This window comes from Vulpes vulpes, chromosome 14 (assembly GCF_048418805.1).
Source record: "Vulpes vulpes isolate BD-2025 chromosome 14, VulVul3, whole genome shotgun sequence".
NCBI lineage: Eukaryota > Metazoa > Chordata > Mammalia > Carnivora > Canidae > Vulpes > Vulpes vulpes.
In genome coordinates this window covers 1,786,911-1,810,849 of record NC_132793.1, presented here as the reverse complement: position 1 = coordinate 1,810,849, position 23,939 = coordinate 1,786,911, and the positions used below count along the sequence as shown (strand labels likewise).

Below are 23,939 nucleotides of genomic sequence, written 5' to 3'. Positions count from 1 at the left end.
TGGTGGCCAGTGCACGCTGACACCCCCCTGGAGGGTTCCAGGTCGAGGCTCCCCCCTCCTGTGTCCGTCTGCGGTCAAGGGCGGAGGGTAAAGCATGTTTTTGTTTATTTGTGCATCTTTAACTTAAACGGTTGCTGGTTCAGTGTTAGGAGGCCCTGAAGGAAACATTTGTTAGCACCTCTGGGGCGCCGACGACTCAGGGAGGGGTGCTGCTCCCGTCTGTGCCGCCCGCCCCTGCAGACGCCCGGCTCAGGAGGGGCCCCGCCTGTGCAGGCCGCGGGGACTGGCGGGGAGCTCGTGCGTGCACATGTGAACACGCCGCTCCCTAGGGGTGTGCCCGCGCGAGTGACCCCTGCCACCGCCCCGTGCTCACAGCCAGGAGCCCGCTCCTGGTCACGGAGTCCCAGAGCCCCCCTGACCGTCCCTGCCCCCCCAAGCCCCGTCGGCCTTGCTCCTCTCCGTAGCTCCAGGAGGCCCCCACGCCATCCTGCGACGTCCCCATCTCCTGTCCCCTCCACTGGGACGTGGCACCGTGACCGCCGGCCCTTGGCGTTGCCCACTCTGGGGAACAGAGGCTCCCCAAGGAGGCAGCAGGGGAGGGCGAGCCAGGCCAGTCAGTAGTAGGTGGAGGGACATGGTGGATGGACGGGCGGACGCGTCCCGTGGCTTTGCTCCTTCCCCCGCGGGACGCTGAGCCCATGAGGGGCCTTGGTGGCCACAGGCCTCCGCAGGCTCCAGGACGACGGGGTCGCAGCAGGCCGCGGATCCCACCGTCAGAGCAGGGCTCCCTCTGGGCCGGTCGGCAGGGACCACCTTCCCAGACCTCCCCTGGGCCCCAAAACCCATGTCGTCCTCAGTGTCTGCAACAGCTCACTGGGAACTGGGAAGGAACTAGAGCGGGTGAGTGTCCCCAGCAGGGACGCTGCCAAACACAGCCCCACCCTGTCCTTGGGGCAAAATGGAGTAAAGTCATGAGCAGGTGTGGAGGCCGCGAGAACTGCCCCCTCCGGCGGCTCCCCCACAGAGGACCTGGTGGGGGGGACGGGGACGCAGGGTGGAGAGGTGACCCTGGGGACAGGAAAGAGCCATCTCTCTACCTGGGCCTTAATCACGAGCGACCTCATTAGCTCGGTTCTGACATGAAGACGCTGATGAGAGGGAGGCAGGCGGCTCTAAAAATAGCCAGTCCTGCTTCCTGGGCTGCGGGGGGCACCCCCGGGCCTGGCTCCCCTGAGCCCTCGCTGCAGCTGCCGCACCCACCACGGGTTCTGCCCAAGGGGCGCCGTGACACAGACACCCACCCAGGCCCCCAGCCACAGGCCGTGTGGGCCCAGCCACCCGCCCCCTGTGTCCCAGGCGAGCCGTCCATGGGTGGGGGGGAGAGGAGCCGTCCGTCCTGGGGGGGAGAGTCGTCTGTCGTAGGAGGATGAGCTGTCCATTGTGGGGGCAGTGAGTCGTCCATCGTGGGGGCTGAGTGGTCCATTGTCCGGAGAGAGTTGTCCATTGTGGAGGGACAAGCTGTCCACCATGGGGGCGAGCCGTCCGTCATCAGGGAGAGCCGTCCATCGTCGGGGGGAGCCGTCCATCATCAGGAGATGAGCTGTCCATTGTCAGGGGGGAGCCGTCCATCGTCGGGGGGAGCCGTCCATCATCAGGGGACGGCCGTCCATCATCGGGGGGAGCCGTCCATCATCATCAAGCCGCCCATCGTCAGGGGATGAGGTGTCCATTGTCAGGGGGTGAGGCATCCATCATCAGGGCGAGCCGTCTGGCAAGCCCTGCCTGAGCTGTGTCACCTGCACCACAAAGCCCTGGGAACGGGTGTCGGAGACGCTGCTCAGCTGACCGTCCTGAAGGCAGATACCGACCGGTGTCCGTCTCCCCGTGGGCCCCTCTGTGTGTGGGGTGACAGCCGTGGCTGCGTAGCCACTGGGCGAGGGGGATGGTCTGGGCGCAGAGCCTGGCACGTTTCCTGGCAGGTGTACGAACTCTGTATGCAGAAGCTGCCGCTACTGTCACAGTGACGCCCTCTGGTCCGTCACGGGCTGGCCAGGGACGTGTGAGCTCGCACGGCCCCAACTACAAATGGTCACTCTTCCCGGCGGCATCCGTGCTGGGCCTGTACCACGGGGCATTCGGGGGGCCTCTGGATGCTGCTTCCAGGAGAAGGGGGTGTGCTCTGAGCTCATGCCCCCGTCCTCCCCCTGGCCGGCTGGGCAGGACCCCAGGCTGGTCCTTTGTCTCTTCCTCAGCAGCATCACGGGAGAGCCGGGGAGCTTTGCGCCCGCAAGCGTGCTGCGTGGCGGCCGTGACCGTCTGCTGTGGATGGATGCCCGGGGTGGTTTTCACGCGGGAGCTCATCACAGCAAGACACAGGGAGAGGGCAGGATAGAATGTGCTACAGCCTGGAACCCCGGCAGCCCCCCCACTGCCCACTCTGTCCCCGAGGACGACCACACTCACGTCAGGAGTGACAGGGAAGGGGGTGCTCCTGGTGGCACAGGCCTGGGGGTCTGGGAGGCAGCAAGGCCGGGAGCCCCCGTCAGCACCCGCCCTGCCCCTCGCGGGCCGTGGACCTCGGGGCTCGGTGAACCTCTCCGTTTCTTCAGCTTCCCGGGGAAGCACGTCCCTCCGCGGCCGCGTTTCCAGCGTGGGGACAGCTGCAGTCAAGGCCACGGAGGACAGCGTCCTCGGGGAGCTGCCTGGGGCGTCCCCAGCAGGCGGGCCGTGCCCGTCGGGTCCTCCTCGCGCCCCTGCCAGCATGCGAGGGCGGGTTTCATCCGGTTTGTCACCCGGTTCCGAGTCTGCGCGCTCCGTGCCGAGGGGCATCCACGCGGTTCGCTACCGAGGCGGGTAGGACTGCCGCTCGGGGAGGAACGGTGCCCTCAGCAGCCCTCCTTGGACCCCGAGTCCTTCCCCGCCGCCCCTTCGCTGCGTCTCCAACACACCTGCACCTTTGTCTTCTGGAGCGAAGCACCGTTAATTAGCACCAGACCCCAGAGACTTCGTGGTCCGTGCGTGAGCCCGGGGCCAGTCCCAGACTGGTCTCACGCCCGGGTCCCCAGGTGGGGGCCACACACACGCCTCCCGGCAGGTGCCTCCACCTGCCACGAGGCCCCGTAAATACTGAGTAAGGTCAGCAAGAGTCTATGGGGGCCGTGGCGGGGGGGCACGTGCCGGAAGGAAGACACAGGCCACTCAGACGAGGGCACACGTGTGTCGCCGCTTTGGCTGATTGTTCTTGGACGCGAAGGATGTCCTGGGAGAGACGAAGCCGGTGCCGGCTGGAGCGTGGCGTCGGTTCATTAGGAAGACACCCAGAGGGAGAAGCGGGTTTTACGCTCCCTGCCATAAATGAAATGGCACGAGAGAGGTTTCAATGTTTTGCTTTCAAATGGGATTTTTAACATTTCTGAAACTGCGTGTTTTTCTCTGGAGAAGGAATGTCTGACGGATAACGAATATCCGTTTTTTAATAGATTTTTTTTTTAAGCAATTTTAGGTTTATGGGGAAAGAGAGCAGGAAGTGCAGGGAGTTCCCACCCCCGCCCCACGACTTCCCCCACCGTTGGCACCGACGAGCCGGTGTTGAGAGACGATTATTAACGGAAGCCCCTAGCGTGTGTTGGAGTCACTCCTGATGCTGTTATTTTCTGTGGGTTTGGACAAATGCATCATGACGTGAACCCACTGCGGTAGCGTCACCGGAGCATCTTCGCCGCCCGGGCACCGGCCCCGCTGCCCCCGCTGCCCCCACTGCCCCCGCTGCCCCCACTCCCCAGCCCCCGGCAACCGCTGGTCGTCTGCGTCTCCACGGCCGCACCTTCCAGAACGCCGCAGGTGGGAGTCCCACGGGGAGCGGCCCGTTCAGGTGCGCTTCCTCCACCTAGCCACCTGCATCTCGGTTTCCCCGTCTTCTCGGGGCTCCTCAGTTCGCCCACTACTCACATTTTTTTTTTAAGATTTTTATTTATTTATTCCTGAGAGACACAGAGACAGAGAGAGGCAGAGACACAGGCAGAGGGAGAAGCAGGCTCCATGCAGGGAGCTCGATGCAAGACTCGATCCCAGGACCCCGGGGTCACGCCCTGAACCCCGGGGTCACGCCCTGAGCCCGCTGAGCCCCCCAGGCGCCCCCAACACTAAGGGAAATGGAACATGTGCATCTCCCCCACCCGGCCCTCAAGCACCTGCTGGTAGGAGCCAGAGTCCCAGTGGGCGTGCAGGCCCAGACTGGAGGCCGTGGTCAGAGCCACGATGAAGCAGGCAGGGCGCCAGCCTCGGGGAGCACTAACGACCGCCCCCAACAAGCTGCGGGGCCGGGCAGGAGCGAACAGCCCCGTGCACAGCGTGGAGCCAAGCAACATGGTATATACACGTCGTGGGGAGAAACAGGTGTGGGCGGCTGAGCCGAGGGCTGCGGGGAAGGGGGGACAAGCGGGGCAGCCTGTGTGGAGCCCTGACAGTGCGCCCCCACCTTCCCCCGCGAGGTGTTGGGAGGCAGGAGACTGGGCGGTGGTGGCCAGGCTCAGACACGAAGAAGCACTGAGCCGATGTAGAATGAATTAGGGCAGCTCCGTGTCATGGCCACCGCTGGTTTGGAGACAAGGGACAGGGAGGGGCCCGTGCGTGTGGTCTGAGGTTTGCAGAGGAGGCGGCACCGAAGGGGTGGGGCGGTGCAGGCGCCCGACGACAGGTGGAGGGGTCGCCTGTGCCCACGCGGGGGCTCGGAACCCCTGAGCGCGGGGCCAGGGCGCCTCGAGGCCGCGCTGGAAGGGTCGCCTTTGGATTGGAGGCACATGCGGTTACAGTGTTGGTGTGTGACAAACCGTCCAGGCGCGGCCTCTCCTGGTCCCTGCAAGTGCAGCTGCGGACCCCGCCCAGCCCCCCGCCCTGGCGGCACGAGGAGTGCGACCCGGTCCGTGCTTCAGGAACCCATGCCGAGCACAAGGATGGCAGAGGACACTGGAGGCGGCACCGGGTCCCCAGGTTTCGTCCTGGCCCCAGAGGCACCTTCGCGCGGCCCCGCTCAGGCAAACCGCTCCCAGGCACCAGCCCCGCGGAGCGGCCCCTCCCCGGTGTGTGAGCAGAGGACGTGCGCAGTCTCCACGGCCGGGCCTCCTGCGCCCCGCAAGCAGGACTGCTGGTTCTGGTGCGGCTGTGGCCGTGGGCAGACGTCCGGCCGCAGGACCACGTGGAGGAGACGCACACAGGGCAGCGTGTTTGTGTTCAAATCACAGGCCGGGAAACAGCGCGGGGGGACGTGCAAGGGTCCGGGCGGCCCGAGGTTCCAGGCAGGCGCCTGTGCACTTGGAGGCTGCAGGGGGCAGCGGGCGTGAGGCCTGTGGCCCAGCCCCCCGAGGGGCCGCACGAGCACCGCCAGCACACCTGGCCACGTAATGAAACCCGCCGGACAGCTGTCCGCTGTTCATGATCACCGCCTCCCAGCATCTCTGAAGATGCCCAAGACGAGGGGGCCGCTGCTGCCCAGCACTGTGCCCCCGCCCCCGGGAAGCCACTGGACGAATGAGCTCGGGGGTGGGAGTTCTCAGCTGAGATGAATGCTGGAAGGCTCCTCGGAGGAGGTGCACGTGCTCCTGAAGGGTGAAGAGTGTTCCAGGCAACGGGAGCCACGTGTGTGGAGGCTGAGCACTCGACCAACAGGGAGGGGATAGGCCGTCGGGGGTGAGAGCAGCCCTGGGCACCCAGCTGCTGACCTCCTGGCTGCCCCCGGGGGGCAGGACCCTAAGCGGGAAGACGTGGTGAAAGCCGTCCCAGCAGGACCAGTGGTGGCCACCTGGCCACCCTCGCTGACCCTTCAGCTCCAGCCTCGGGCTCTCGTCCCTGAGACATGGGCCTTTGCAGGGGATCTCACTGTGGAGAATCAGGGAGAAGAGGCATCGCTGAGGTCACTCAGCACAGGGTGTCCCCCCAGGGCCCCTGCTCATCACCTCCCCTCCAACCTGATCTTCACTCCAAGTTCCTGCTGCCCGGGGCTGCCCCGACCCCCTCCGGCTCCCCAGCACCTGGACGGTGCCTGGACTGTGGAGCTGCAGGGAGTGTAGGATGGATGGGTAAGGGGCTGTGGAGGGAGGGAGGGAGTGGGGGGAGGAGGGTGTGGAGGGAGGGAGGGAGAGAGGGTGGGTGGACGGACGGAGGGAGGGTGGATGGACGGATGCAAGGAGGGAGGGAGGGTGGACGGAGGGATGGACAGTGGACGGGGGAAGGATGGACGGGTGGAGGGATGGATGGGTGGACAGAGGGATGGACCGATGGAGGGATGGACAGGTAGATGGAGGGAGGGAGGGACAGTGGATAGAGGGAGGAATGGATGGGTGGGTGGAGGACGGATGAAGGAAGGACGGAGATGAACAGGAAGAAGGATGGACGGATGAAAGGAAGGAGGAGGGATGGCAGGAAGGAAGGAGGAAGGAGGAAGTCCGGCCGACTCCTTGCCGAGCTGACCCTGGGCACGGCCCCAGCTACGAGCTCACCTCGGGCTCGTTTGTCCTTCTCAGTTCACCCAACAAGAAAAATAACAAAAAGGCACGTTTCGTAACCACAGCGCAGTTTCCAGGAGGAGACGCAGCCTGGCCCCGTCACTGTCAGGCAGGTGCTGCCGTGAGGACGCGGATCCGCGCCCCTGGCCCTCCGCTCCCCACGCCGGCGCCCACCTCGCTCCTCCCACCGGGGAGCGCGGCCGGCGAGGGGGCTGCCGTGTGTCCCCTCCCGGGACGTGGACGTGGCCCCGCGCCCCGCGGACGGGCACGGCTGCACAGGCCTGTCGCCAGCCCGGAGCAAGCCAGCAAGGCCCGGGCCAAGGCGGGGACGAGGCTTTAAGCAAGTTTTTTGTTTGTTTTCCATCCTGGAGAAATGAAAGAAGCCGCACACGGCGAGTATCAAATCGCTACGATCTCCGGATTTCAGAACTGACCGAGCCCGAACCCCACATTCCAGCGCTTGGAACCGACAGTTTTCACACGTGAAATTGGCACCGGCTACAAACGTCGTGCGTGCGCGAAATTCTAAGAGAAATGTGATAGTGTCTGGCTCGCTGCGCGCTTTGCACTTGGGGCATCAATTAACCAAATATTAAAAGTGCCCGGGGCCCGTATGGAGAAGGTTGGCTTCCGTCACGACGCTGGGCCCCGCGGGTTTCGGGGGCTCAGGGAGGGCTGTGGAATCACCCGAGTAACTGAACGTGCTCCCGAACGTGATTAATGGTCTCCCTGCGAGTTCATTTTGCTTCTCTGTACGGCGAGGGGCTGGAGTAGCTCGTTTCTGCAGTGCCTCCGGGCCCGACATTCTGGGGGTTTGTGACCCTCCTGGGAAATTCTGGAAACTCCTGGAGCCATGAGGCCGTCTGGGTGCCGGGCAGGTGTCCCGCCCACGGACCACGGATGTTTGCGGAATGATGACCTGCGGGACCTCGGCCGAGAGCCGTGGCTCCCCGGGGCCTGTCCCCGTATGCACCGGGCCGGGCAAGGTGGTCCTGGCCATAGTGGGGACGCGCAGGACGCTCAGAGAGCACAGACCTGGGTGCAAGCCGTACCCCAGAGGGCCCTGGGCCGCGTGGCATGGCCGCGGTGCCCCCCCGCCCCGTGCACACACACGTGGGCAGGGACGGACGGTGCAGTGGCGTCGGCCGTCACTGGCGATGCGGTCGGGGTCCCGGGGCCCCGGGGCCAGTGCCCGGGCGCACAGACGGCACGAGGCCTGCCCACGGAGCGGCTCCCCGGCCCCCCACGCTGGCTGCGCCGCCGCCGCGCCCAGGGAACAGAGGCAGCAGGGCCGCCGCTGTGTGTACTTAAATGATTGGATTTTGTGTCTCTCAGGACTCCTGTCTCTTGTCAAGTTTGTTTAAAACTAATGGAAGTAATTAGCAAGCCCCGGAGCCGCGTGCAGCAGGAGCGCCGCGACCCTGGACCCGGAGGAGGCTCGGCCGGCCTCCTTCGGGGGAGCCCAGCTTGGGGGCGCCCTCCCCCGCCGGCACCTACCCCCACCGAGCGACTGCCACTCCCGGGGCTGCTGACCGCCTGCCCGCCTCACCGGGGCCTGGGGCGCCGAGCCTCAGACCGGGCGCGGGTTCCGCCCGGGGCTGCTTTCTCCAAACAGCAGCACAAGGTTCCCTCTCGAGACGGAGATGCACACAGAGCTGACGTGGGAGAGTCTCCCTGGGGCGCCGGGCGCAGTCTGTTAAGCATCCAAACTTGGTCATGGACTCAGGTCATGATCTCAGGGTCGTGGGATCGAGCCCCACGTGGGGCTCCGTGCTGGGTGTGGCGTCAGCTTGGGGTTCTCTCCCTCTCCCTCTGCCCCTTCCGCTCACACTCTCTCTTTCTAAAATAAATAAATTGGGGCCCCTGAGGGGCTCAGAGGTGGAGCGTCTGCCCTCCACTCAGGCAGTGACCCCGGGGTCCTGGGATCGAGTCCCACATCGGGCTCCCTGCATGGAGCCTGCTTCTCCGTCTGCCTCTGTCTCTGCCTCTCTCTGTGTGTCTCTCAGTAATAAATAAATCTTTAAAAATAAAATAAATTCATAAAATCTTTTTTAAAAAAAGGAGAGTCCCCCTGGCAGCTCGGCATGGCATCAGGGGCCTGCAGCACCCCACCTCCAGCTCTCGCCAGCTTCAGGAAGGTGCTAAGAGTTTCTGGGACTCAGTTTCCTCACCTGCAGACCGGAGAGGCCGCTGCCCACCAGCTGCGCCTAGCGGGGCGCCTGGGGCCTGGGAGGGGGGTTGCTTCCCCAGGAGCCCTGCTTGGAGGCAGGAGAGATGCACAACCTGAATTTAATCAGGGCAGGAGCTTCTCCGCATTTGCTGGTTTCATGTGAAACATTGAGGGAAGCGTTTCTTCTAGAATCTCATGGGACTTTAATTTTTTCTGAAAACTAAGGGAGAAACGAGATCAAAAACGAGCACATCAAGGGAAGTATTGACTGAACATGTTAATACCGGGCTGCTGGCCTTCGCGGCCTGGGATGCTCTGTCCCGCTGCGCCCGGCTCCTGCAGACCCCGCAGCCCCCCCAGGGCTCGGGGAGACGGTGCGCCCGGGGTGGGCCACCCCCCGCCGTCCCCTCACGGCCCGGGGCTCCAGGTGGGGCGTCGTGGGGAGGCCTTGCCTCCTTGTAGCGACTGTATGTCGGCGCCATCCTCGGCCCCGGGGCCACGGCAGGACGCGGGACTGCGGCCGTGCCCTCACACGCGGCGGTGCAGGCAGACACAGGCAGGGAGCAGAGGACGCCAGACAGGTGCAGGGATGCAGCACGAGAGGCAGCACACGGGGCCGGCGGGGCCCTGGGGTCCCACTGCTTCCCAGGGTGCGGGGACTGACCCTGCCTGAACCCCGCAGTGCGCTGACCACGGCCGCCATAGCGCGGCCCCGGGTCCTGTCCCACGCGGGGTGGAGGCTGTTCTCAGGCCTTGGGCCGGCCTGGCCTGCGCAGGAGCTCGTGGGTGCTCGGTGCCCGCAGCACCCTGGCCTAGGCCGGGCAGGAGAAGCGGGTGCTCTGGGCCGCTCAGAGCCGGCTTCCCAGAACCCTGACACCTGCATGGCCCCACACGCCCTGTTGGTTGGCCAACCCCTTCCTCAGAGCACGCCAGGCGACAAATGGCCATGAGGCTTCTCATGTGTCCGAATGGGTCCCCAGGGGGAGAGGCGGCCTCCCCAGGGCCTGCCCTGTTGGGTCTGGCCAGGTCCCTGCCATTCAGAATGGAAAGACGCCGATATTTTTTTTTTAAGATTTTCTTTATCTATTCATGAGAGACCCAGAGAGAGGCAGAGACACAGGCAGGGGGAGAAGCAGGCTCCATGCAGGGAGCCCGACGTGGGACTCGATCCCGGGTCTCCAGGATCACGCCCCGGGCTGAAGGCGGCACTAAACCGCGGAGCCACCCGGGCTGCCCGGACGCCGACTTTTAAAGCCCGCGAAGGTCTTGTGGACACCCGTGTGGGGAAGCGCTCGCTTTACCCCAAGGGCGTGATTGGTGGCAGGTTGGGCGTCATCGCACGTTCGATGGCGCCATCCCCGGTGTCCTGGCAGGTGTCCCCCGCCCCCCCGGGACGTGCATCATCTGAGGGTCCCTGTGGACGGCGCCGCACCTTCCCTGCTGGGGCCACACCACCGCCTCCTCAGACGTCACCAAACCCTGTGACTTCGCTTTAACTACGGCGGCGACTACGTTTAATCTTCACGGGACGCAAGCCCTCCCGCCGCTGTCCAAGGCCGTTAGTGTTACTAGAAATCTGCGGTTAGACAACAAAGGAGCTTATTTATGTATTTTGTGCTCATCTCCCAACATCCCCCAAACCGTCGTGTTTATCTTTCTCCGTGACAGTTAGGTGTCAGGAATGATTGATCTGCTCAGTTTGTTGCTGATTTTAATTCGCTTGCCGTCGGGGCGAGTGGTACAGTGAGAGCAGCGTGGGATTTTCTTGTCACTTGATAGGAAATGCGATTACTCCCTCGTCGGCGGGGGGTGTATTTCCAGGGAACCTCGACCCGCCCGAGCCCTGGGTGCCCTCAGTGTCCGAGGACCGGGTCTGTGCACGCGGTGGCGGGGGGGGTGGGCAGGGGTGGCGCTCCCGCCTCTCAGGCCGGACAGGGCGGAAACGCCGGGCGTCCTCACGTTTGAAAACATTTCTACACCAAACCCTCGAGTGGGAGGCGCTGGAAACCGGGAGCCGCCTGCAGTGAAGGATGTGAGATGCGGGACGTACGCGTCGTTTATTATTTCAAGGCAAGCAACAATAAAAGGTGAACACAGGGGAAAAAAACACTTCATCAAATGTAACAGTGAAGCACTTTTTTTTAGTTTCTGGAATAAATAGTAATTAAATCATGTAAGCTGTGACAGTGAAATTGCTTAAAAAAGCAATCCTCCCACCGTAATTGCCGAGATACCCACACTTTTATAAATACTAGGTAACTTTATCTATCGTTTCTATCAGCGGAATGTGACACCGGCTGCTGGCGCCTTCTCATTTTACCGTGGCGTTGGCGACAGCTGCAAAAGCACTTGTGTCAAAAACACACTGATGTGGTCCCGGTGAGCTCGCGGCTCCTCAGGTGTCTTTCCCAGCCCAGGGGTTGCAAGTGGCCGGACGGCAGAGTCATTAGGAGGGGCTGGCGATGCGGTGCCCAATTCATGCACGGGGGGCAAAGCTCTGCACGCACCAGAGGGTCGGGAACCCGGCTGCCTGACCCGCCCCGTGTCCGGTCCCCGGGAAGGCCCTCGCTGCCCCCGGGTCCCGCCCAGCCTGCCCCGACAGAGCCTGCGGGCATCAGGTTGGGTCCTTGAGTAATAAAATGCACCAGAGAGCACAGCAGATTCCCACTCAGGACACTGAACGCCGCCTTCCCAGCTCCTTCCACGCACTTAACCTTCTGGGGGTGAAAACAGATCCGTGGGGGCGTTGGGGCATGAGGCCTGCAGGGGCTGGGGGGCTCGGGCCAGGGTCATTGCAGGCAGAGCAGAGTGCACCCGTCGTGCCACCCACAGACTTGGGTTGGATTTGGGGAAACGGGGACGGGGAGGAGGGTGTGCGGAGACGCCGAGCAGCCAGCCGCGGGGTTTTTTATGTCCTTCTGCGAAGGCCAATAGCTAATTCCCTGAACGTGGGAGATAAAACACAATACCTGAAGGTCAAAAATTCAGTTAAATCATTATTTTCCCCCTGTTGCTCCTTCGGAGATCAAGAACCCGCAGCTGAAATCAACCACGCGAGCACCTGCGCCACCCTTCGCCCACAGGCCGGTCCTGACCCTGTCTCCTTTTCCACTTGCAGTCACGTTCAGCAGCTGTCTGGGGACCAAGGGGACGCAGTATGAGACCAACAGCGTGGACTTCAAAGTAGAGGCAGATGGGACGGTCTTTGCCACTCGTGAGTTGCGGATCCCCTCGGAGCAGGTGGCGTTCACCGTGACTGCGTGGGACCGCCAGACAGCCAGGCGATGGGACGCCATGGTGCGGCTGCTGGTGGCCCAGCCCTCGTCAGCCCGCTCCGCACACAAGGTAAGATGTGACCACATGCAGGGGTTTGGGGAGGATCCTTCCTCCCTTAGGTCCATGACCCTCAACAGGCCATGCTGGCCCCAGAGGACCTCTGACCTGCCAGGTTCCTGAGGCCCCATCCCCGGTTTAATGCACAATCTTGACTGTCTTAATTGTTCTTTCCCGTTTCTCCCTGGGCACCCCAAATTCTGTAGCCTCTCCTGCCTACGGCTTTGGCCTCGGGTGTGGGGCTGGCAGGTTAGCAGGAAATTGCAGCCCTGTTTGTCCTCATGACCAGTCCCAGCTGCTCACTGCCTCCTGCCTGGGGGTCAGCCCATGGGGAAGCAGAAACCCTTGCAGCGAACAGGGGGCCTCAGGACCCTCAGAACTACTGTGACGTGGGGTGCATTGCGTCAGCAAAGAGAACACACCGCGAGGAGCAATGCCTTCTACAGCATTCCCGGGCATTCCCTCCGAAAAGACCCTGGGAAGCAAAGGGTTAGACCAGGTTGGTCAGATTCCTTCCTGCACATTTACCCAGCACCTCACACAATTACGGTGCCTCATGAACCGCAGGGGCAGACGGTCTGCAAGTTTCCCAAGCCGGCGGATCAGGGAACCCTCTTTGGGGCTTCCAAGGAATCCCCTTTGGCAGAACAGGGACCTGTATTTTGTGTTATCTTGTTTTTAAACAAAACAGAGGTGGTTTAGGTTAGAGAAGAGAAAGTGGTGACTCTGGTGGGTAGCTTTCCCCTCTGGCGATGAGTTGATCTACCCAGGAAGGACGTCAAGTGCCCTCATGGCTTGTTGACCCAGGCCTCAAAGCCCATTTCCCTTAGCAGAGCCGCACTATGTTGCAAGTCTCTCCATGTGGGTGCTGAGACCCTAGGTCAGACGGAGGTGGTTTCCATTCTTTCCTGGGTGACGATGACGGGCCACGAGCTGGTGAGAAGGCAATGAGCAAGGAGGGCCCTGGGATGGCTGGGACATGGGCCCGGGGGTGGGGGGGGGTCCTTCCCTCAGGTGCAGGGCCAGGGGCTGACAGGCTGGCCCCCAGTGTTAAGGCTTATATCCCTGATTGCAGTGGAGAAAATAGTCTCTGAGCAGAGGGTAGAGGTCCTTAAAGCCTGTGGAAGTCCTCAGATAAAAGGTACTAATTGAAAACATAATGACACCTTTTGTTAGGCATGTTAATGAAGCGATTTCTGATGCAGTTAATCCCCTGATCCTCTTGGAAGGTGATTGCAATTAGTCCTCAGTACAAGTGCCTCTCCAGCCCCACGTCAGGCTGGCCCAACAAGCACCCAAGGGGCAAAAGGAGAGGCGAGGAATCTGCATCCCAGACTCAGGCCATCCTGGCAAGTCTAGATATGGGGTACTGTGGGGCCACACCCCTGCGTGCATGAAAGGTGGCGGGCAGAGTCTCTGCAGCCCACCCAACCCAGCCCTTCTCTATTCATTTCAGGTCACCTGATGACTCCCTCTGTCTTCTTACTTTCAAACTCAGAATTCCTTGTCCTGACTTTTTAGGACCCTGCCTAGGCCTTGTCCTAGGAGGTATCCACTCCTCTGGCTCTCAAAACATCTGTAAGTGGCTCCTCTCATTGTCCCCACTTTACAGTTAGGGACACTGAGTCACGGGACCACAGCCCCTATGCTGAATGGAAGAATCAGTGTTCTAGAGAGGAGTGAAAACTGGCTTTCTAGGTATGACTGAGCCCAGCACCATAAAGCAGCCTGGCTGCCCTGGGTTACAGTTTAAATTAAATCTTCTTTAATTTACTGTCTGATGCTTTGGGACATGTCACTTGACCACACCAAGATTTACTGATATGGAAAATAGGATAACAGTGGGGTTGTCACAGGTATTATATGAGGTTATATGTCATACAGATTGCAGACTCACAAGAGCCCTGCTGCAAGGATGCAGCTCTTTCTACTGCCATCAGCATGGTCCCTACCCTCAGTCTTGTGCCCATCACAGCCACTGGACCCTCCCCAGGGTGGTTCCTGGGGACAGGAAGGAGGGTCTGTGTGAGACAGAGTCACTTAGTTGGTCTGTCCTTACAAAGACCAATGCCAACCTTTGAATAATGTCGCTCTCTAAACATGGTTTAATGTAATACCATACTGTTGACATCCCCGACCACCTGCCAGAATCAAATGTCGATCTTCTCCAGTGGAAAGTACCTCACTAGGCCTTGAATTATACCCGTCTTCTCTTATAAACAATGCCTAGCACCCAGCAGAAAATAACTGGGCACACAGTAGCTACAGGTAATGGAGTTATCAGACATAGAAATTATAATATCTATGCTTACAGTGTTTAAGCTTACTGAATACAAGATTTTTAAAGAAGAATAGAAAGGAATTGCACAATTTTAAGATGGAAAAATGCAACAAACAAAAGAGCTCAATGGGTAGATATATGTGCAGATTAGATGCAGTTGAAGAGAGATTTAGTGAAGCAGAAAATGTCAGAAGAAATATTCAGGCTAAATGACGAGGAGAAGGAAAATACAGAAGGAAGAGTAAGAGGTGCTGGAGAAGTAGCAAGAGGTCCCCACATATGTATGTTTGGAATATGAGGGGGGAATAAAATGGAGCCAAAGTAATAATTAAAAAGATAATGACAGAAGACATCCAGGCATCATTTCAACGTGCCCCGTGGATTCTACGTGGGATAATATGAAGAAAATTGCACTTAGGCTCAGTCTTCACACATTCAGGCTGCTGAAAGGAAACATTGTAGGCTGGGCAGCTTGTAAACAACAGACATGGATTCCTTGAATTCTGGAGGCGGGAAGTCTGTGACCAGAGCGGCAATGTGGTCAGGTCCCCGAGAGGGCCTCCTGCCGACTGCTGCCTTTGATGTCTTATATCCTCACCTGGCAGCAAGCAGACACTAGAGTGTCACTCATGGGCACCAATCCCATCTGGCATGACCTACTCTGATCCTAATCACCCCGCAAGGCTGCACCTCCTGACGCCATCACCCTGAGGGACAAGTTCCAGCATACGAATTTGAGGCCACATGCATTCAGTCCACAACAGGCATTTTATGGTAAAATGTCTGAACACCAAAGTCACACAGAAGATCTGAAAGCCAACAGAAGCCAGCTCCAGGGAAGGCACAACGGTGATAGGGGAGCTGGCTTCTCGAAGGGACGATGGGCACCAGAAGGTGGTGGGTGGTGACAGACACAGGATTTTGTTACCCAGTGAAAGTCTCCTTCAGGAAGCACCACAAGAGACTCTGCTATAGGTTATGTTCTTCAGGCAGAAATAGGACGTTTTGAGATGAAAGCTTAGAGTGAAAAGCCATGAAAAGAATAAGTAGATACAAATAATTGTGAGCAAGGCGGGTGAGATGCTACGTGAGGTGTAAGCTACAGGACAGACTTAACAGAATGCCCAGCTCCCCTCTGATGAGAATTGCATGTTTTCCCCGCGTCTTTTTACTCTCAACTTTTCTCCATCTTTACACTTTTTAGATCTGTCTTCTGTGACCTGCATAGAGTTGGAGTTTTTCTTTAATGTCAACTTATTTTCTTTTTGTTAGAAGAGCTCCTCTATTTTCATTTATTATAATTAGTGATATACTTGCAAGTTCACATCTTTCTCCAAGAGAAACATGGAGCTCCTGTATTCTTTCATTTTTGGGGGTTAATGTAATCCAAAGAGAAAGCACGCTTGGAGCCAGAGGATCACGGAGCCAGAGAATCCAGGATGCTCACATTGCCCTGGAAGATGATGGAAATGGAATTAACACACTACTCGGATAAGACAAAGACCCCTGTACAAGGTCTTGGAAAATCACCATAAGGTCACAGTGGTAGACACGATCAATTTGAGATGCACAAGGAGCCCTGGTCAAGGTAGATGGCATTTCAAGTCATAAGTAAATCTGAACTTGAGGAGTGACCTAAAGGCCTTGTACTAACGTGATAAAAAGATATCTATCATAATACCGTCTTTATTTTCCCATGGGATTCTCACAGGACTCTAACGTGATTGCAAAGGAAGCATTATGCTCTCACCGGGTAACTCAATAATGACCCAGCACCGTGCAAAGGAGAGCTAAGCCCTCCCGCCTCCTGGGTGCACTTCCTGTTCAAATGTTTTCACCTCCTCTAGTCTGCAGATTTAGGCAATATTTTTTTAAGGTGCCTTTAAAAAATATGCTTTGTCCTTTTCCTCTTATCAATGTGAATTTTCAACACAGGAGTCTTTCTTTTTTTTAATATTTTATATATTTATTTGAGATTGAGCAAGCAAAAGAGCATGAGTGAAGAAGGCAGAGGGAGAGGGAAGAGCAGGCTCCCCACTGAGCAAGGAGCCCAAAAAAGTAGACTTTCTTTTTTTTTTTTTTTTTAATTATTTTATTTATGATAGGCACACAGTGAGAGAGAGAGAGGCAGAGACACAGGCGGAGGGAGAAGCAGGCTCCATGCACCGGGAGCCCGATGTGGGATTCGATCCCGGGTCTCCAGGATCACGCCCTGGGCCAAAGGCAGGCGCCAAACCGCTGCGCCACCCAGGGATCCCAAAAGTAGACTTTCTTAAGCAAACAAAGAGTCATAAGATTGTTTAAGTTCTAACATAATAGATGGGAAAATAGAATTCTAAAACCTACCAATCCAAAAAAATGAAAGAATACAGGAGCTCCATGTTTCTCTTGGAGAAAGATGTGAACTTGCAAGTATATCACTAATTATAATAAATGAAAATAGAGGAGCTCTTCTAACAAAAAGAAAATAAGTTGACAGATTAAAGAAAAACTCCAACTCTATGCAGGTCACAGAAGACAGATCTAAAAAGTGTAAAGATGGAGAAAAGTTGAGAGTAAAAAGACGCGGGGAAAACATGCAATTCTCATCAGAGGGGAGCTGGGCATTCTGTTAATGTACAAGTCCTAAATGTGTGCGCACCTGATAATCCAGCTGCAAAATACTTAGGCAAAAACTGGTAGGACTAACAGGAGAAATGAACAAATATTCCATGAAAGTTTAAAATTGACACACACCTCTGAGTCCCTGATAGAGCCGGCAGACGGAGAGCCGGCGAGGAAATCGAAGACTCGGCCCACACATTTAATGAGTCTGGCCTCCCCTCCGAAACCCAGAACCAAGCACGGCTGCGAACACGTGACCTTCAGGGACGCCCAGCACCTTCGCGACACGTGGCTGCAGGCTCAATCTCCAGCCTCAGGCTTAGAATCAGAGCAAGGAAGGAGGAAGGTAACTGAAAAGCCCCCGTAGATTTGGAAGTCGAGTGAAGAGCCTCCTGCCCGGGCCTCGCAGGAAGGAAACCGCATGCAGGGTGCACAGTGTTCTGAGCAGAGCGCGGAAACCGGGGGAGGAGGCAAGGTCACGCCCAGGGGAGCGCCCGCCTTACCTGCGTGAGAACAGAAGGGGGGTGGGAGCCCTCGGTCTAAACATTTAAGAAATTAGGGAAAGAAACGTAGCAGAATGGGGATCCCTGGGTGGCTCAGTGGTTTGGTGCCTGCCTTCGGGGCAGGGCGTGATCCTGGAGTCCCGGGATCGGGTCCCGCGTCGGGCTCCCTGCGTGGAGCCTGCTTCTCCCTCTGCCTGTGTCTCTGCCTCTCTCTCTCTCTCATGGATAAATAAATAAAATCTTTAAAAGAAAGAAAGAAAGAAAGAAAGAAAGAAAGAAAGAAAGAAAGAAAGAAAGAAAGAAAGAAACGTAGCAGAACAAAGTGGAAAGAAATGGTCAACGCAAGAGGAGAAGGTAATGGAATCAAAATCATAGGATTCCCAAGGACAGCAGCTGAGCCTCTGAACTCCTGAGCCGATCAGAGGGAGCAAGGAACCGCCGTGATCCGAATCGGAAGGGACAACAGGGCGTGATGAGCAGCCTCGCGGTCGGCTGCCGTGCGTGGCGGACGGTCAATGCCGACGCACTTGGGAACATACCCGAAGTGACAAGGTTCTGGGAATATGCCGCTCACCAAGACCAACAGGAGCAGAAAACCTCAGCTGTTCTGTTATCACGAACACCTTTCAATTCAGACCCGTGTCCCACGGCCATGGCCACACGTGGCGGCGCCACTGGAAGTGCTACCCCAACTGTAGGGAGGACTTAAAGCTCATCCCGAGAAACTTGTCCAGAGAGGCGAACAGGCGCCCAGCCAGAACCGGCCAGAACTCGGAAGGGGCAGGACGGGAGCGGGTTGCCGTGCGCCAGGCTGCTCTTAAATCGATGAAAACAACACCCGAGCAAAATACCAATAAGCTCAAGTGCACCCGTGTCTGCAAAGGACAAACCGTGGCTGCGCGGGTCCGTTCCGAGAGCAGAAGACGGCTTTAACTCCTGGAAGTGGATACCTGGGATTCAACACAAAATAAGGGGCAGACACCACGTGACCACCTGAATATCGGTTGTTAAATGTAACTTCATTCAGGATGAAATATTCAGCAAATTAGGAAAAGAAGGGACCACCCCTACCCTCGTCAAGGGCGTGCAGCACACCGCCAGGGTGCGATGGGGATACTCGGAGCCTCCCTTGACATCCGAAATAGCACGAGGCTGCTCTTACGTCACATGCCAGAGCTTCAAGCCAACGGGGTCAGGCGAGAAAAGGAGTCAGAATAAACAGACCCGGCGGTGTGCGTAGTTTATAGGATTGTGAATGTCGAGAACCCGAAATAATCTGCCGAGAACCTGTTGGGCTGGGTGAGTGAGGTTAGTTAGCAAGAGTGCTCGCTGCAAAAGCAATTGCACCTCGACGCACCAGGAATAAATAGCTAGAAAACGAAATTTGAGCCAGAAGCCAATGACAATCGCATTTAAAATGATCATACAGCCAGGAATAAATCTGACGAAACCTTTATAAGACCCTTACGTGTTGTTGAGAACAATTAAAGACCCTGAAAACCAGAACTTCTGCTCGTAGTTCAGAAAGCTTGGTGCCGTGGTGACGCCAGCTCCACCCAGAGGCCCCGGGAGACTCAACGGCCCAACACCAACAATCACAGCATGTTTTGTTTGTCTACTAGTTTATAGAAGGGCAGAGAGATGACTTTAAACTATTTTTTAAGATTTATTTATTTATTTGAGAGAGAGAGAGAAGGAGGGGAGGTCAGAGAGAGAGAGTGAGAGAATCTCCAGCAGATCCCCCGCTGAGCATGACGCAGAGCTCGATCCTACGACCCCAAGATCATGACCTGAGCCAAAATCAAGAGTTGGATGCTTGGGGATCCCTGGGTGGCACAGTGGTTTGGCGCTTGCCTTTGGCCCAGGGCGCGATCCTGGAGACCCGGGATCGAATCCCACATCAGGCTCCCAGTGCATGGAGCCTGCTTCTCCCTCTGCCTGTGTCTCTGCCTCTCTCTCTCTCTCTCTGTGACTATCATAAATAAATAAAAATTAAAAAAAAAAAAAAAGAGTTGGATGCTTAACCAGCTGGGCCACCCAGCTGCCCCTAGATGACTTTAAATTTTTAAATGAAAATGCAAAGGCCCAAGAATAGCCCATAACAGCATGAAGATGGGGGGACTTGGTATTTGGGACGTGGTGAGGTATATGTGCAAACCAGAGCGGTTTCTTGACCTCAGCACTGCTGGCATTCGGGCCGGACCATCCTCCATGGTGGGGTGGTCCTGCACGCTGTAGGATGTCCACCCAGCAGCATCCCCGGCCCCCAGCCCTAGACCCCCATTGCCACCAGAGCTCTCTCCAGTCTTTGCAAAATGTTTCCAGGGACTAAAATCGCCCCCATTTGAGAACCATTAACTGCAGTAATTAAAATGGGTGGTTTAGGGGCGCCTGGGTGGCTCAGTGGTTGAACATCTGCCTTCCGCCCAGGGCATGATCCTGAGGTCCTGGGATCAAGTCCTATATCGGGCTTCCTGCATGGAGCCTGCTTCTCCCTCTGCCTATGTCTCTGCCTCTCTCTCCATGTCTCTCATGAAAAATAAAATAATAAAATAATAAAATAAAATAAAATGGGGTGGCTAAGGAGCAAAGGTGATCAGATAGACAAATGGAGCAGAATGGCAAGCACAGAAAAAAACATTTCATGTTTTTTAAAAATCATCCTCAGGGAGGAAGGAGTAGCTTTTACACAGTAGAACTCGCTCGCTTCACTATCACGGCCTGAGAAACCCCGTCAGTGCACATGGTGCAGACGCTTGATTTTTATAAGAGCAGCGCTCTGTGGCCAAGGTCAGTACACTGGAGCCCGCGGCCAGATCTGACCTGCCACCTGCCACCTGCCACCCGCCTTTTGATGGCCTGCAAGCTAAGCATGGTTTCTATATTTTTAAACGGTTGTATAAGTACCTATATTAATATCTTCGATTTCACTTCTTGGCCTGTGATGCCTAAAATATTGAACTATCTGACCCCCTTAACAGAAAGTTTGCCGGCCCCTACCTAGGATAACGGAGGAAGGACTATCTTTTCAGTAGATGATGCTTAAGGAATAAAAGTGAAATGACCCCTAGCCCACCCCACCGCCCAAAATCAATTCTGGGCAGAATTTTTTTCTATAATGCATGCTGAGGGCTTCCCGGCTGAGTTCGGGGACGGTGGGGAGTTCAGATGGGGACACAGTGAGCAGGGGTGCAGCTGGCAAATGGTCCTGGACCCAGAAAGCACCCTTTCCAAGGGAGCAGTGTGCAGGATGGAAAGTCCCGGGAAGCTCTTGCCAAAAGGAGCTTTGAAGTACATCCCCCAAGGACCAGCGTGCGGGGTCCCCCTAATTTCCCGGTTCCGTGAATCCTCTTTCTCCAAGTGCAGCCTTCCTGCCCGGTGTTTTGGGCGACTCGGTGGAGCTGGACAAAACTGACAGCTCCCTGGTGAGACGAACCATAAAAATCTGGCAAGTTTTCCCCTTCCCGTTTCCTCTCTTAGCAACTATTCAAAGGCAGCCTTTCTGTGGGTAATACCAGCCATGCTGGAATCTGGAATAACATTTTTTTGTGCAGTCTTGCAGGAAAGCTGATAGCAATTCAATTAGAAAATGCAAATGAGGTCACATATTTCCCACAGGAGTGCTGGATCGCCCCCGAGGAATCGGAGCAATATTCTGGCCTAACAGTAAATACTGAAGATAAAGGTTCGCGCGTGGTTGTCAGCTGACTGGCTGCGCTCGCACTCGAACGTGGCAATGGGACCTGTGGGTATAATTTGCAAAAAAGAAACTGTTGTTTATGAAACTAATCCTGGCTCTTAAGGCGCACGTCAGCATTTATGAAAGATACACTCAGGCGAGCGGCACCCACGCCCGGCCGGCCCCGGGGCGGACACGGTCTCCCCACGCGTTCCTGCTCCCCGCCTCGGACGGGCCGAAAGCGTCCCCCGGGGACATCTGCGGGGTGCTAACCTGCGCCCACTCGGAATGGGGGAGTTTGTCGGAAGGCCTCGCAGACACGCAGGTCAGGCCCGTGTGCTGACGCCGCAGGGAAATCTGGACACAGACACGCATGCAGGGGGGACTCCGCAGGTGAAGTCGGGGAGCAGGGCGACGCTTCCACAGCCAAGGACGGTGGAGACGGCCAGCCGGCCGCCAGAGTGGAGGACAGAGGCCCGGAGCGGACTCTCCCAACGGCCCCCCAACACCTTGACCTCAGACTTCCGCTGTCACCACGCCCCGGGCTCTGGTGCTTTGGCTCGGCGGCCCCAGGACACTGTCTCACCAGGCATGTGGCCTCCCCGCCTGTGGCTGAGTGGACTGCAGACAGACCTCGTGTAGGCCCCCAAACGTGGGCTGTGGGTCCTGAGCTTGGGTCCTGCCCAGGCCTCCAGACGCCCCCAGGTCCCCGCATGCCGCCGCGCAGTCCCCAGGACAGCAAGAACAGATCTGGCCAAGACCCTATGGCGAGGCCCTGCCGTCCGTCTGCACCCCGCCCACAGTTCGTCACCCCTCCATCCCGAGAGCAGGCAGGAGCCTGTCGCCTCCATCACCAAGGACCCCCGGGGAGTCACGACACGGTGCGCTGGAGACGGCCCGCTAAGGACCCGTTCCTGCCGTCCACCTGCCCACCCGAGAGGTGAGACCCCTCAGGCAAGGCCGGCCGAGGCAGGAAGGCCCCCAAGTGAGCGCCGGAGGGCCGGCGCACCTGGGCCTGCACCCCAACACTGCAGATTCAGAGGTTTTGACTGAAAGGGGCCCCATGGGGCTTTCCGCGCAAGGTGGTGCCTTGGGAAGGCACCCAGGTCAGAGGTGCTGCCCGAGGGATGGAGTGTGACTTCAGACAGTGGCAAGACGTGCTCTATCATCTCTTCCCAGAAGACGGATGGCCTCGTGCCAGCGATCAGCCATCGTGGGCGAGGTGTAGACGCGTCCACGCCCGTGCCCCGTGGGGGCAGCCTCCCGCCGCCCTAATGTGTGTTTACCCCCCCCCACAGGGCCGCTCCAGGCACACGCCGGACTGCCCGCACCCCACAAGCCCTATATCCCTGCACGTCAGGGCCCCGCAGCCCCGCACCCCCACACCGCTGGGTCCCCAGGGATGAGCGGAAGTCCTCAAACTCACGGCGGCTGTTAACTGTTGGCGCACAGGGTGTGAGTGGTGGTTGTACCTGGTCGGAGGGGCCTCTTGGCTTCCCTGTCTGCGGTTTCAGAGAACGGCCCTTGGGCGACACGTCCACCCGACTGTCCTCTCCTGGCCCCGGGTGAGCAGGACATGCCTGGTAGGAAAGCTAAACGCTGACACTATTTCAGGCTGCAAAGGGCCCCACGCACCGGGGTGCCGGGGTCGACCCGCCCTCTTGCAGGGCGGAGATGACAGGTCACCGGCACAGCCCGGGGGGCCTCATGACTCTGCCTGGCACTGTCCCAGTGAGACCTGCCGGGCGGGAGCCAAGTCAGGCAGGAGCGGCAGCTCGCTGATGCTTGGCAGCCGGGCAGAAACCAAAGGGATGAGGACAAGCGTCACTGCCAGGCAAGGAAGCTTCCGGCGTGTCAGCCGGGGCAGACAGGCCGCATGGGTCCCTGCGGTCTCCAGGAGCACGATCTCGAGGTGGACATGACGGGCAGGGCACCCTCAGAGGATTCTGGGGTCCCCTGGGTCAGAAAGCTCCCAAGTCCCTCTCTTGGTTCCCTGCGGGAGTGAGGACCAAGCACGGCTGTGTCGCTGCCCGACACCACCCTGCGCCAGCCTCTGTGTCCCCATACCCCGGGAACTGGGAGCGGGCCCCGAGCAGGGGGCAGAGGCTGCCGCCGTGTCCAGGGGTCAGGAAGGCGACATTAGGAGCCAAGGCCTAAAGCATGAGAGAAGACAGAGGCCGCCTCCAGCCCCGGCCTCTCCCGTCCTTGGGCGAGATCCCGTCTCAGCCCATCCGAGTCTGGGCCTGGGGGGCCGGGCGGCCAGCGCCGGGGGACACTTCTCTGCACGCAGCCTCCTGGGCACGTAGTGAGCGGAGACGGCACAGGTGCGTGTGTGCACGAGAGCTGTGAGCACTGCAGACGTGCTTGTGCCCTTGGGTCGTTGCTCACCCGCCCCCGGGGCCCGTAGCCCCTGATGGGGGCTGGCGTGTGCGTGTGCGTGTGCATGCACGCGAGTGAGGCAGCGTGGGTGCAGGCTGCCCTCCGGTCGGTGTTTCTAGTGAAAATCAAGCAGGTGTGTCCAGATGCACGCAGGTTGGTGGTTCTCTCCAGGCCGTGGCTCCCACCGGATGTTTGGTGAAGTATAAAATCCTTATTCCTGAAGATGTTTCTGGAAACAACAGAGAGGCGGTCGTGGGCGCTTCTGCTTTGAGAAGAACCCCCAGCGAGGTCACCTGTGAGCCTGAGCCCCGCCAACCCGGCGGACACACGGCCTGGAGCCCGTCCTGCGGGCCCCCACGTCCTCGGTGGACAGCAGAACCGACTACGGGGCTGAACAACCCGGGGCGCCTTCCAGAAGGAAATGAGACTGGAACTGGTTGAGCTAAGGCTCTCAGGCCGACCCTGATCACGTCCTCTTCGAAGCCTTCCA

At 58.3% G+C, this 23,939-nt stretch overlaps 1 protein-coding gene across 4 annotated transcripts in view; it reads left to right on the top strand.

The window, feature by feature from the left end:
• Positions 1-23,939, top strand: part of CDH4 (cadherin 4) — a 507,046-nt gene that overhangs the window by 364,738 nt on the left and 118,369 nt on the right. For all 4 annotated transcript variants that reach the window (XM_072735458.1, XM_072735456.1, XM_072735457.1 and 1 more), the window contains one exon: positions 11,789-12,015. In XM_072735458.1, the coding sequence (XP_072591559.1) occupies positions 11,965-12,015 (51 nt within the window). In that variant the 5' untranslated portion in view covers positions 11,789-11,964. The remainder of the gene's footprint in view (positions 1-11,788; positions 12,016-23,939) is intronic.